Source organism: Corapipo altera, unplaced genomic scaffold (assembly GCF_003945725.1).
Source record: "Corapipo altera isolate COAL_440 unplaced genomic scaffold, ASM394572v1 23b, whole genome shotgun sequence".
NCBI classification, from domain to species: domain Eukaryota; kingdom Metazoa; phylum Chordata; class Aves; order Passeriformes; family Pipridae; genus Corapipo; species Corapipo altera.
Window position 1 is genome coordinate 7,842,240 of NW_020884885.1, and position 13,343 is coordinate 7,855,582.

Sequence of the window (13,343 nt, forward strand, 5' to 3'; positions counted from 1 at the left end):
ATGCTGAATTCAGCTTTTTCTAGTGAATACTAATGCCTAAAAAATTTATAGATTGATATGTTCATGTCTGAAGCAACTGCCTTGTGGATTTGCTGATCGTGCAGGAGCGGTATGCAAAACGGGAGGAGGAGGAGGGAAGGAAGGGAGGGTGGCTCTAGGACCCATACGAGCAGGAGGTGGGAATTCTCCTCCAAGGCAGCAGGAGCCCGAGCCCGAGCCCGGTCTCAGAGCTCCAGCGGAGCCCACAGGAAGAGCCTGGCACGTCCCCTCCAGAGCCCCGCACCCGGCTGCGACCTGCCCACACCCCGCAGAGCCATGGAGCGGCTCCCACAGCTGGTGCTGTGTGTTACCATAGTGGGTAAGTAACTTATTTTTCTTCCCATCATCTCCTTATGATGCAAAGTCCCTCTTATACCCAGAGACTCAGACTTATTTCATTGCCCCTTCCCTTTTGCCTTTAAACCCGAAAAGCATTATTTTCAGAACAGTGGGGGAGAAAGGGGGATGGGAAGAGAAAGTACTGGCATGAAACACACATAAAGTGGGAAGAAAAATCTTGATGGTTATTGATTCTAAGTAAATTTTGTTCAATTAAATGAATAGGTGATCTGTAGTTTTAGAAAGGCAGATGCTGTTGAGGCTCCGAGGCTGGAAGCAGACAATGCCATTGTACAAGGGTTCAGCATGAAACTAACAGCTGTAACCCAGGACTATTTTGCTTCTCCGGTTACTGGATGGTTTTCTTTGGGACTATTTTAGAAAGGTGGGTGAAAGTAAAGCTGTAGAGTAGTGAAGGTCGCTTACAGGAAAAGGCGTAGTTTGGAGAGGATGCTTTGTCTAAGGAGAGAGATAAGGGACACAGATGAAGGGGGAAGAAGAGGTTGGGAGTATGAAAGATGGAGTTATGAGCTCCTACCTAGAAAGTGGTGCTCAGGCTGAGTTTTGAAAGAATCTTTGTGCTGCTCTGTTTGTCGCTGTCAGCTTTGGTTCTGAAACACAACAAGAAAAATGAAAGAACAGCAAGAGAGGAGGGAGATAATAGGAGGGAAGCTGCAGTAAAAGGAGAGAGAAGTTGTGAGGTGGCAGCATGCACACAAGCAGTGATGGGAGAAGAAGGTAGGAGTGGGACACACTTACTGTATGTGCACAGTGGCAAGAAAACTCATTATGAAAATCAGGAGAGAAAACCTGTATCAAAACATGCTGAACTTTTCAGAGAGCTGCAGTTATGGTAGTATGCCCAGTGCAGAGACAGGGACTACAACTTGACCCTTAGACAAGGATCAGGAGACACTTCTGTATTTCTCACTGTAACAAATAATATAACTTTCAGGCAGGAAAGGAAGAAAAGCAAACAGGTTGTTGGGCCCTACAGCTAGCTCTTTCTAGTGCAGTGAAATTCTCTCTCTGGCTAAATGATGCACTTGTATGTATTTACTTTTATATGAAGACACATTGAGACATCAGTTTTTAATCAGATTTAATAATTTATTTCTACTGACAATTGTATGCCAAGGCATAGCACAGAGTTTTTAATTGCAGCCTTCTTCTGGCCTGTTATTCCTACTGGGATGACAGAAGTTGCTTTACTCTCAAAGGGTCCCAGGACAAGTGTACCTCATGCAAGCAGAGCTGTATGTCGCCATAGCCTCAGTTTCATGGCATGCGATCTCATCAGGAACTAAAAAATTTCATTCCAATGTTTTTGGTGGAACGACTTTCAACATGCAAGTAAGGTTAATGTAAGGAATATGTATATTTATATTTGCTGTGTATCCAAGTCTGTGATATGAAGCATAACTGTATTAGAAAAGAGGTAAAAAAAGGATGTGTTTCAGAGAGAGCAAGTAAAGAGCTAAATGAAAATAAACGTACATTTTACAATCTCTGTCCAATCTTCTGCCAAAAATAATCTCAATCACCCAGGGAGAGACTTGAAGGCATGAGCATTTAACTGTGTAGCCGCTGTCACAAACTTTGCATGAGGTTTGCTTATCTCACGGAGCTATTATGGTCAGCCTTCAGATTCTACAGAAATTATTTTGAAAACCACTAGTGTCTCCAATGAGGAATTTTTCCTGGAGCATATTCTTGGGGTGGCTTTACATTTTCTTCTTTATTTGGAAAGACCAAGGTCTTAGTGATGAAGGAATTTGCAGGTCCTCTTTTCTCTCTTTTGTTTTACTGGTTGGCATATGCCTTTCTAGTGAGCACTATCATAAAAGGATGATTTCAGAGTTCCCATCCATTGAAAATTTTTGGCACACCAAAACACTGGAAGATATTGGAACTCCTCTTGGTGCAAAAGTTAAGACTCTACAAGAAAATTCAGAAAGTTGTAGAGAACAGCAGCAGAAAAAAAAACTCAGAAAGAAACCCCCCAAACCAATAGTAACAAACCCAGGAAAGGACTCAGTGCATCGATGTGCACTGTTCAGTGTCAAACGAATTTCGCAATCATTCAGAGGCTGAGGTTGCACTCTAACCCCAGGTCCCAGGAGACGGCTAGAAAGAAAGTGAAAGAGGACACTGGATGAATATCTGGGAGAGTTTTCTTTTTATTTTAAGCCCTGGTATTACTTTGAGTCTTCATATTGCATGATTTTCTTACTATTACTTGAGCCTGATGCAGGGGGTAGGTCAGTCCTTTTCTCTTCTACAAGAAAGTGGATTGTGCTTGGTCAGGTGTAATACTCTTGCTTTTGAATGTGGAAAGCAAACTATTTGCAAAATTACAGTACAACATACATCCTGAGTAAAGCTCAAAAACCTTTCCAAAAATATGGTCATGCTTATGTCATTCCTGGATGCTTGCATCTGTCTAACAAACAGTTTTCAGAAGACTCAAATATTTTGTTTCTCTCCCTGGTTTTGTCTACCTCTCAGAACTGAGCTGGCTTGTTTTGTAGAGGGAGTATAAACTGGTTCAAGTTCAATCAGTCCACACGTGCATGAAGATATAGGAGTACGTCATTCTGTCATAATTCAACTTAAAATAAACCTGAGCATCTATCTCACTTAGACAAACCTTTAGTGCTTTGTGTATCCCTTTGTCTGGAGAAGAGCATGCCAAGAGTGGAAGTGATGGTACCCTGTGTTCTCTTTTGCCTTTTCATTGAAGAACTTTTCTCTTATTTTCTTCTTCTTGTGCCTGTTTCAGTTGAAGTAGCACACAGGTATAGTAGTGGTTTCACTTAAATGGTTCCAAGAAGGACAGCACCCTATGATCCTTGATATTTGTCTTAGGAGTTAGATCCACAGTCCTTTACAGTGCAAATGACAGCATATTTCCATATACTGTACCCAGTCCAGATATGCAATTCAAGGCACTATGACTGTCACTGAAAGTCAAAGATTGGGTGGATGCCTTGAAATAAGAACATGACAGTTCTTTTTAAGCATAAACATTACAAAGTTGAGGACCCTTTGAAATACAGAGGAGAAGGATATGATAGATATATGGGAATCCCACAGTAAGGGATCACATGCAGACAGACACTGGGGATTTGTAAACTACATCAGGACGGAAGACTAAGTTGGAGAAGGAAGCAATCAGGTAGTGAGCCATGTGTCCTGTTTCTTTAGAGCTGAAGACAGTGTCTTGTGATCAACCATAGCAGAAATCCATCTTCCTGTCTGTTACATAGCTGCACAGTTTCTAATTAATCCGTAAGATCAAAGTTGGAGAAAAGGATGCCCCACTCCAGCGATGTTTCAAAAGCATTCCTCTCCCACCCCCTGGAGACCTAAACAGATACACAGTAAGGTCCCTCTCTTCAGCCTGCTTGTATGAGTGAGAGGGTGCACACTGACTGTGCTGGAGTGTAGAAGTGCATCTTTGATGTCTCTGACAAGATTGGAGAGAAATTTTCTTCTCGAATTAATTTTACTGAAAAATGTTGATGTGGTAACACTAAAATGCTTTATAAAGTGGTCTAAGTTTGAGTTGTTATGTTTGGTCATTTTGTTTTTTGTGTGCACCAGTTAGTTCATATTGAGACATTCAAATGAGTCTACCTGTTTTAATTCCCTTTTTTTTTCTAATCCAAACTTGCTTAGAGAAGTCTTTAATTCAGAAATCTGAAATCTTTATTTAAAAAGCGTAAAACATGACTTAATATAAAATGTTTTGTTTTGACATGAACTGTTCTACTCCAGCACTCCCTGAAAAGTATTGGTCTTTGCAATTTTACAAAGCTTCTGAAAGATTTTTATGTTGACCTGTGAGAGGGTTGCTTGGTTTGTTTGTTTGTTTGTTTGTTTTGTATTAAAGCTGCTCAGTTATTTTGTAATACCGGATACCAATTTGTATTTAGATTTGTGCATGGAGGTGGTTGTCCTTAGGCTGATGTTCATTACTGTACATACAGACAGTGACCGGTACTGTTTGTAGTTTGATATTGGATCAAGATCGTCAGAAATAAAGGAAAAAAGGTAACTTTTTGCAAAATTTTAGTAAAAGAAGCAGCACAAAGCAGCTGCTGAGAGGAGAGGCAAGTGAGCTCTTTCCAGGAATAAATGGAGAGGAAAGAATCCACAGGGTTCATAGTTAACTCAAATTGATGGACCTCTGTGGGAATACAGTTACAGCAGTGTAACATCTTGCCTTCTGTATCCGGAGACTTTTATCTGAGACTCTTACGGATAAGCATGATTCCTGTATTGAATCCTTAAGTCAGAGGAGGAAAATAATGACATTAATTATGTTAATTAATTGGATCAGGCATACAGTCTTTTCCTGTCTCTCAGCATCAGTCCTTCCTCTTACAATTCCTCTTCCTCCCATTCCATGATAATTGCTTCCCTGCTTCTCTCCTCCTCTGGCATGTAACAAACCCAGTGTTTTGATGTGTCCTGCTATCAGCAGGACATGGTGTGCATAAAGATGAAACCTGTAGCAGGTAGGAGAGCAGACCAGCTTGGAAAAAGGGTGAGCTCTAATGTTTGATAAGAGGTGACTTGCAGCTGGTCTGACAGATGTGCTCTGAGTGCATAGGGAGAATCTGAGCTCTCTTACGAGAGTGGTGACAGATCACACCAATGTGTTATGTGTTGCAGGAGGAGCACGTAGAACCTTTGTTTCAGATTGTGACTGGTTCAGCATCATTAGTGGCTGGAGGGTCTGTGCCTGGGGAATGTCAGGTTCCTGCCATTTTATGCTGGATATGCAAGAGGGAAGCTCGAGGGGTAGTTGAGTAAATGTGGCATCAAGACCTCCCCAGGTCTCTGCAAAGTCTAAAGGACTACAGGTCCCAGGCACTTGACAGGATGTCAATGAAGCATTTTGCCTCCCTGTTAGAAACATGTGCTGTTTCTAAGAGCTTTTCTCAAGGTGGTGTACCTCCACACTGCAACTTCTCCCAATGTGTATCATACCAGCACAACTGGACCCCCAAACAGTAATGAAAACAGAGGGAAATTACATAAAAGATAACAGAGGTGACATTCCAGTCTTCCTCACCTAGAAAAAGCAACTCTGTCATATGTACTGGGTAAATAAAGACCTCAGAATTTCAGGGAGATGCTAACCCACAGGTCTTTCTAGGAGAATTTCAGGTTGGTTTTCTATATATGCTCTTTAACATAAGGCTGGCTGGAAAAACATGAAATTTTACACAATTCTCCACTTGTCAGTTAAAAACTTATAAGAGTTCCAACTCACTTTATTTTAGGCGGTTGGACTACCTGATTGTTGCAGGTCCCTTCCAACTGAGCTATTCTATTCTATACAAAGGTAAAAACCTCCCTGACAGTGGCATTGACCGAGTTTAAAAAGCTACTGTACAGCAGTCCAGTAGAGTTATGGGTAATCAAGAATGAGACCAAAGTAGAGAATTATAGAATTAAAAGTGAAGTCTTTTCAAAAGCACAGACTTATCCTTGCAACTCAGCTTAACTTTTGCCCTGTCTGATGGGAGAGCCCTGTCTTTTAATAAGACGTCACAAATTTTCAGCTAATTGGTGTCTGAAATCCCATAAGCTTTGGTTTATCAGCCAGTAATGATGCATTTATCCATGGATTTCAGTTGCTCAGTTAGGTCTTTGATTTGTTTTTTTTTTTTTCCCCAGTTTGTACCACAGCATGTGTTTAAAGGCATAAACAGCCAAAATTTCTAGGATTAGAGCATCCACACTTCTATGTCTATGTTTATGGTGATACATATTTATATACTAAAAATATAGGAGTGATAAAGTAACTGAGTGAGAGTGACACTAGGAAGTGACCTGAAGGGATGTGATGGTGTTTTGTTGCGCAGAATCAAGTGCAGGAGATGAGAAGTGACTGTTCCCACGTTGTCCTGATGAGTTTTTATGCTATCCAGGAGCCAAAAGAAACGCAGACTGGAACTTTTTTCTTGCCTTGAATCAGAACTGACCGAATAATAGCGGTTGTATTGGAACTTCAATGAGAACTAAACTGGATAGGTTAGTGGTTAAGAGTCACAATTCACTGAAATCACACTTCCCACAGCAGAGATGATGTTGGAAGCACCTGCTTCCCTGCAGTAATGCAGAACTCATTTGGGTGGCTCTGCAGCTGTGACCAAGACCTTTTTCTATGTGCTGAAGGTGAACTATCGAGCCCTTGGGCTCTTCCCTTTGTAGCTCTGCCTTACAATATCTGCTCCACTTTCCTGGCCTTAGGGAGCAGGAGGAAACTGTGAGGATGTACAGATAGGATAGGAGGTGGCCAGATCTGGACAGAGGAGCAGGATGGAGGAACTCTTTACCAGTGGAGACCAGGAACCCAGCCAGTGTGGTTTTGGATTACCAAAAAAAGGATTAGCAGCTGTCAGCCTGAACTTGAGCAACCTCAGGCAAAACTGAATTCAAACTGGAATTGAACTGAACAACTGCTTTGCTTTACTGGATAATTCATTTGGCAATTTTGCAGACCCTGATGCCTTGACTAATATTTTAGACAATGTAAGGAGCACGGATGATTATGCTTACACACTTCTAATACCTTAGCTTGATTTTTTTTCATTTTCTGTTTCTGTTGTTTGATTTCACTGCAGTTTTAATTTTCCAAGTATCTGCTATCTATAGTTTTTTTCCTTACTGAGCTCTTGGTGATTAAAACTTATTTACTACTTTGACTTTGGCAAATAGAATCGCAGAAAAGCATGACTGCTTGACATTTTCATGGTCTTTAACATGTTTTTAGAATTTTCTGTGTGGCATTCTGATGTGTATTGTGCTGGAGTTCAGATTTCTTCACCTGAGTAACATTTTAAAGTATGTAATTCACAACAGGAACATTTTCTGTGTTTATAGTCACTGCAGGAGCCCAAATAGTATTTAAAATCTCCAAAAGAAACTTTCTTTAACCCTATGCAGGCTAACAGTTTAATGCCTAGAGTTTAATGAGACACTGTACTTCATGAATTTTATAAGCCCTGATAGCATACTCATCACTTTCACTATTTTTTCCGACTTTCCTGAAGTCCCACATACCTCCTGAACATTCAAGATCTATCAGGCTCTTAACAGAGTTTAAACTGTCCCAGAATTTGACAGTTTGTGTTTGTCAGTCTGTTGCAGTCCTAGAGAAGAAAGTCAGTAAAAATTGCAAAAAATAACCTTGCAAATTAGTTATAAGTGCTGACTCCAGACACAAACATTTTGCTTCCCCTCTATAAACTATTTTCATTTTTTATTCACTGATAGATTTTGGACAGGGCATAGCTTTTTTTATTTCTTACCTTTCTATTTTGATCCCATACATTTTTTCTCCTCTCTTGTGTGCCTTCCTGCGCATATATATATGTTTGAAAATTAATTAAAGGAAAAATCTGGTGGGGTTTTTGGTTTGAGGTTTTTTATTCTTTTTTTTTCTTGAGAGAGAGTTATTTTTTTTTACTTTTTTTAGAATCTGAAAGGATGTGGGAAACCCCTTTGCTTTAAACAAGTTGTCTTTCCCACTTTCCTCATTAGGTGCAGTTATCCAAAGCTCCTCAGTTCTCAGGGATTGCTTGTGATTGTTTGTGATAATATTTTAATTACATATTTTATATATAGATTTTGCAGGGGTTTGTGTGTCATGTGACTCTATAGGCTATCAGGTATTTTAATCCAGCCAAGAGTTATTTTTCAATTAAGCTTCATCAGAAATTACAATCACTTCTGTACTAAGGTACTTGCATAGTAAGCTAGAGAAGTTGTTTTATTACTGATAGAAACTGCTTTGTGGCTGCAAGAAGGAAGACTGACCAGAAGCAACAGCCCAATTAATAGTGTTACTGACATTCCTCTGCTGAGAATGGTGGGGGTTAATTTATGTCAAGTAATTATGGTTTAACCCCAGGCAGCAGCCAAGCCCCACACAGTGCTTGCTTGCTCCCCCACCAGTGGGATGGGGGAGAGATTCGGAAGGGTAAAAACTAGAAAACTCATGGGTTAAAATAAAAACAGTTTAATAGGGAAAGCAAACGCCACACATGCAAACAAAGCAAAACAAGGAATTAATCCATTGCTTCCCATGGGCAGGCAGGTGTTCAGCCATCTTCAGGAGAGCAGAGCCCCATCATAAGTAAGAGTTACTTTGGAATAAAAATACCACCACTCCAAACATCCTCCCTGATCCCTTCTCCTTCCTTTTTACTCCTCCTTATACTTTATATACTGAGCATGATGTCATATGGTATGGAATATCCCTTTAGTCAGTTTGGGTCAGTTATCCCAGCTTTGTCTCCTCCCAGTTTCCCATGCACCCACAGCTTCCTTACCAGTGTGACAGTACAAAAAGCAGAAAAGGCCTTAGTCCTGTGTGAGCATTGCTCAGCAATATCAAAAACATCACTATACTATCAACCCTGTGTTCAGCACAAATCCAAAACACAGCTCCATACCAGCCACCGTGAAAGAAATTAACTCTGCTCCAGCCAAAACCAACACACAAGTAAATGTAGAATTTCAGTGATAGAAGTGGTGATTCTTCTGTTGGTTTCTTAGGGCTCTTGAGACTGAGTGAACATGGAGGTCAACATTTGATCAGTGTTTAGCTTGTCTCTCCAGCATGCATGTCCATCTTGACCTCTTTGGCCAGCTCCCAAGTGACAACATGGTCTAATCTCTGCTGTGTCAGTCAGACTGTGGGGATGCTTTGAAATTTCTTTTTTGTGCATCATTTTATTGTTCCAGTTATGTTGTGACCCTACACAGGTTGTGTTAGGTACAGCTGAGGAGATGGTGATTGCTGAGCAAGGACAAGAAAGGGAACCAGTCTCCCAGTGGAGCCAAGAGGAAGGTGGGCTAGGGAGGAAGGAATTGTTCTGGAAAACCCTTAATCTGTTGTTTTTTATTGAATCTCTCCCCACAGTTATTGAAATAAGTGTCTTGTGAACTAACCTGTAAGATTAGATGTCTGAATTTAGACTATGTCTAAATACACCCTGATATAGCTGTCTATATACCTTGATACAGCGATGTCTGCTTTTCATTCTCTGCAAAGGAGCAAGTGCTTGATGCCAGTGCTTGATGCTCAATGTCAGTGAGCTGACAACAGCCTTATGAACTGGTACAACTGTGAAAATACCTACAATCCTTTTTTACTAAGTAGAAAAATATTGTTCTTAGCTATTGTGGTGGTTTGACACCACCATCTAGTTCTGGTTTTGACACTTCCTTCTTTTTGGATCATGTTAGTTTTTTTGCATCCATCTAACAAAACTTTTAACAGTTTTAGAGGAAAAAATTCAGTCTAATAGTCTGAATCCTATCACTGATGCTACATTACTGAGGAATAAGATATACATCATGGTGCTGTGTGGCCTTCAAGTCTCCCCCTTAGCCCTTAAGACAGAATAGTCTGTTTTCAACTTTGACCCATACCATGTAGAGTGTTGTTAAGAGAAGGTGCTCTTACAGATTTTAGGATAGGACTGAACCTTTTCAGAAGGTATAGACCTGGGGTTTACATTATTGTCTTAAAGGAAGACACTGAAAAAATTTGAACCCAGGCTTAAATTTTATACACAAAATATTTTATTAGTTCTGGCATGCACAGAAGTGCTCCTATGAGTTTTTTAAAAAAAGTCAACCACATTTAAGAATACTCTTAAGCATGTCCTCTCGTTCTTGGTGAACCAAATACAAAAAGGAGCAAAAAATAAAGCTGGTGAATGTACCTTTGCTTAGTCTTTCTGAACTTAGCAAAGGGTAAAAGTATAGCAAGCACTGTTTTTCTGCTACCTAAACTATCCAACCTCAGGTTTTACATCACAAGATAGGGTTAAAAATCATCAAATTAAACCAAACATATTTATGAGCCATCTGGTTTCTGAGTCTTTCCAGTTTGTGTTTGCTATCCTGGGTAACTATTAAGTCATTTTTGTTGCTGTAATTTTCATGTCATTACATGGCTCAGAAACTGCATGTTTAAGAAAAACACTGTAGAGAACTGAATTCAGCATAGAATTATAAGCACTGGCAACACTGGAGACATTTGTCATTCTTTCAATCGTTCTAACGTACTACTAAAAGTAAATGTACAAAATAAATCAATTTTTTCTTTTAATATGTCCTTAAATTTAAGTTGGACAAAGAGAGCTGGAAGGTTGTATTACCTATCTCTTTTACAATATGGTAAGGGGAGTCAGATTTCCAAGGACTGGTTTCCAAGCTTTCCATATGATTTGAGGAAGACTACTTAGTCCTGGTGCCTTAATCCTTGTCCTATTTTGCCTGTTTTATCTCCCTTCTTCAGATATGGTGAGACATAATATGTTCTAGTTCCTTGAAATATATTCAGCATGCAGAATTTTTTCTTTTTCTTTTTTTTTTTAAGTATAATTAAGGGAAATTTGTAACTCAATTTCAGTGGACATTTGCTTTGAAAAAAGTTTATTCTTTCACATCGAATGTTAGGTTACTGACAAGAGTTTTCTAACAGCATTGGCTTTTGCATTGGTGGAGGAAACAAAAATGTTCTCCTTGAAAGTGTGCATTTTTAATGCTTTTCCGTAATGTATACTTGTCTGCTCCTGAGAAGGCACAGCACTGGTGAATAGATGTAAAATTCCCTCTTGTTTTCCTGATGACCTGACTGATATTCTTCATGCCACCTTGGTCATTTGTATCACAGAGTCAATTTTCAGAGTATAGTTTCATCTTAGGAAGAAAGAGAAGATAGCTGCAATTGCCTGTATTTGTTTACTAGGTACAAAAAATTCTGGTGCTATTTCAAAGAAACATGTTTGTGAATGCTAACTAAATACACTAATCAGCTCCTCTTTCTCAGTCTCCCTCATAATTTTTGACAGAGCTGTTTTCTGAACATTATCAGTTTTACAAAGTCAAATTTGGTTTTATGGGTCTTGGAACCTTTCTGGCTATTTTGCCTGCTGTGTAAAGCCATTCCCAAGTCCTTGCACTTTGACAGCCCTGCTGCCATGTCTTGCTCTTTCTCACGTGGCTTCGTATCTCTTATACATGGTGGATAGGAGTACTTGTCAGGTTGAGCTTAGTGAAGGATGCACTGGTGTCTTTAGGTCTTGTGAGAAGTACACAGCTTGTTTCTCTGGTTCTGTTACTCACACCTGGCAGGAGCTTTAAGAAAACATAAAACAGTCACCTCATTCTCTATGCCTTTAGTGTCAAAACCTAAATTCCCAGATGCATAAAGAGGAAGGAATAAGTGTATGCAAGTAATAAAGCACACATTACTCAGGCTAAGTGTGCTTTGGAGGCAGGCATTACTTAGAGCACCAGAGATCCCTAGCTATGATGCAAGGAAGACATTTAAAATCTTGGCTGACAAACTGTTTAATACACCGCTTAAATTTGTGCTCAGTTTCACATTCCACCTTTTCAGCCTCCTCAGAGTGTTTGTTTGACTACTTTCCTCTTCCATAGTCCAGCTGGCATTGAGAGGCTCAGCTGCTAGGAAGCCCATTTGGTAGTTTCAGCTGGCACTGGCTACTCTACATGCTGCTGGAGCACTTACTCGCAAAGTTAAGGTCCCTACCTTGGAAACTGGCAATTTCTAGCTGAGGATGTGAGGAAGACGTTTGAAAGATGTTTGACTCTAGAGCTGACAGGGCTATGCTGTGGAGGTAATAGCAGGAGTAGGTGTTCGTTCACCTTCATTGGCACGATAACTGCATTTTCTTCAGAGACACTGCACTGCACTGGGTGCTCCCAAAAATCTTAATGTGGAGGTACAACAGTGGCCATGACTGCCTTCAAAGCCAAATGCAGGCCTCCCTGTGCCCCACAGGCTGCAGCCTGCTCCTTCACAAGGTTGTGTCAATGAAACCTGCCTTACTAGCCTCCTGAGAACTGAGCTGGCTTCCTGTCGTGCCTTAGAGTAACTTCAAAACCTAGTCTTCTCCAAGAAGACTCTGAGTAGAAGGCAATGAAGTAGAAATTCACTGTCCCAACAGCAATTACTCTCTATCCAGACCTTCAAAAATACCGTAATATAAAAAGATACAGTAAGAGATTCTAGCTTGGATACTTCAGATGTAGTTATGGTACTATGGTTGGTTACACAGCACTCTTTTTCTTACCACAAGATGAAATTACTTCTCATCTAAGCCGTTCATGTGTGGAGGAACACACACAGATATAGCTTTATACATCTCTTTGCCCGTGTGCATGTGTGACTTATGTATGAATGTTGGTTAATGTGAATCTGTAATTGTCAGTGTTATAATTATAGTAAATCCTATTGGATTGCTTTTAAATTGTTAAATCAGTTAATGATTAAGTGCTGCTAAACCCTTCTGCACCCTTATCTTTTATATTTATATCCTTTGATTCTAATTTCACTTTCCTTTGTATGTTTGATTCACGTGGTAACAGAGTAAAACTTGCCACTGAACTCTGTTAAAGTTGCACTTTCAAAAATTTGTATTAAAACTCGCTTTTTGCTAAAATCTTATACTGTGATTCTTGATACAGCGCAAACCACTTATTCACAACAGAGGGCAAAGCAAATAGAATCTTAGAATCATTTAGGTTGGAAAAGATGGAGTCCAGTTCTTAACCCAGCACTGCCAAGTCCACCACTAAACCATGTCCCTGAATTCCACATCTGCAGGTATTTTGAACATTTCCAGGGATGATGATTCCACTACTTTCCTGGGCAGCCTGTTCCAGTGCCTGACTACCCTCTTAGCAAAGAAACTTTTCAATGTCTAAGCTAAACATCTCCAGGTGCAGCTCGAGGCCATTTCTTCCTATCCTGTCTCTTGTTACTTGGCAGAAGAGACCAACCCCCTACTTGGCTACAACTCCTTTTGCTTTGTTGTAGAGAGCAATAAGATCTCCTCTGAGCCTCCTTTTCTCCAGGCTAAACACCCCCAGCTACCTCAGCTGCTCCTTGTGAGGCTTGTGCT

At 40.1% G+C, this 13,343-nt stretch overlaps 1 protein-coding gene across 1 annotated transcript in view; it reads left to right on the plus strand.

The window, feature by feature from the left end:
• Positions 1–261: 261 nt before the first annotated feature.
• The window catches only part of LTK (leukocyte receptor tyrosine kinase), a 94,163-nt gene continuing 81,081 nt past the window's right edge, over positions 262–13,343 (plus strand). Inside the window, exon 1 of the mRNA XM_027642178.1 lies at positions 262–358. Coding sequence (XP_027497979.1) covers positions 316–358 — 43 coding nt within the window. The 5' untranslated portion in view covers positions 262–315. The remainder of the gene's footprint in view (positions 359–13,343) is intronic.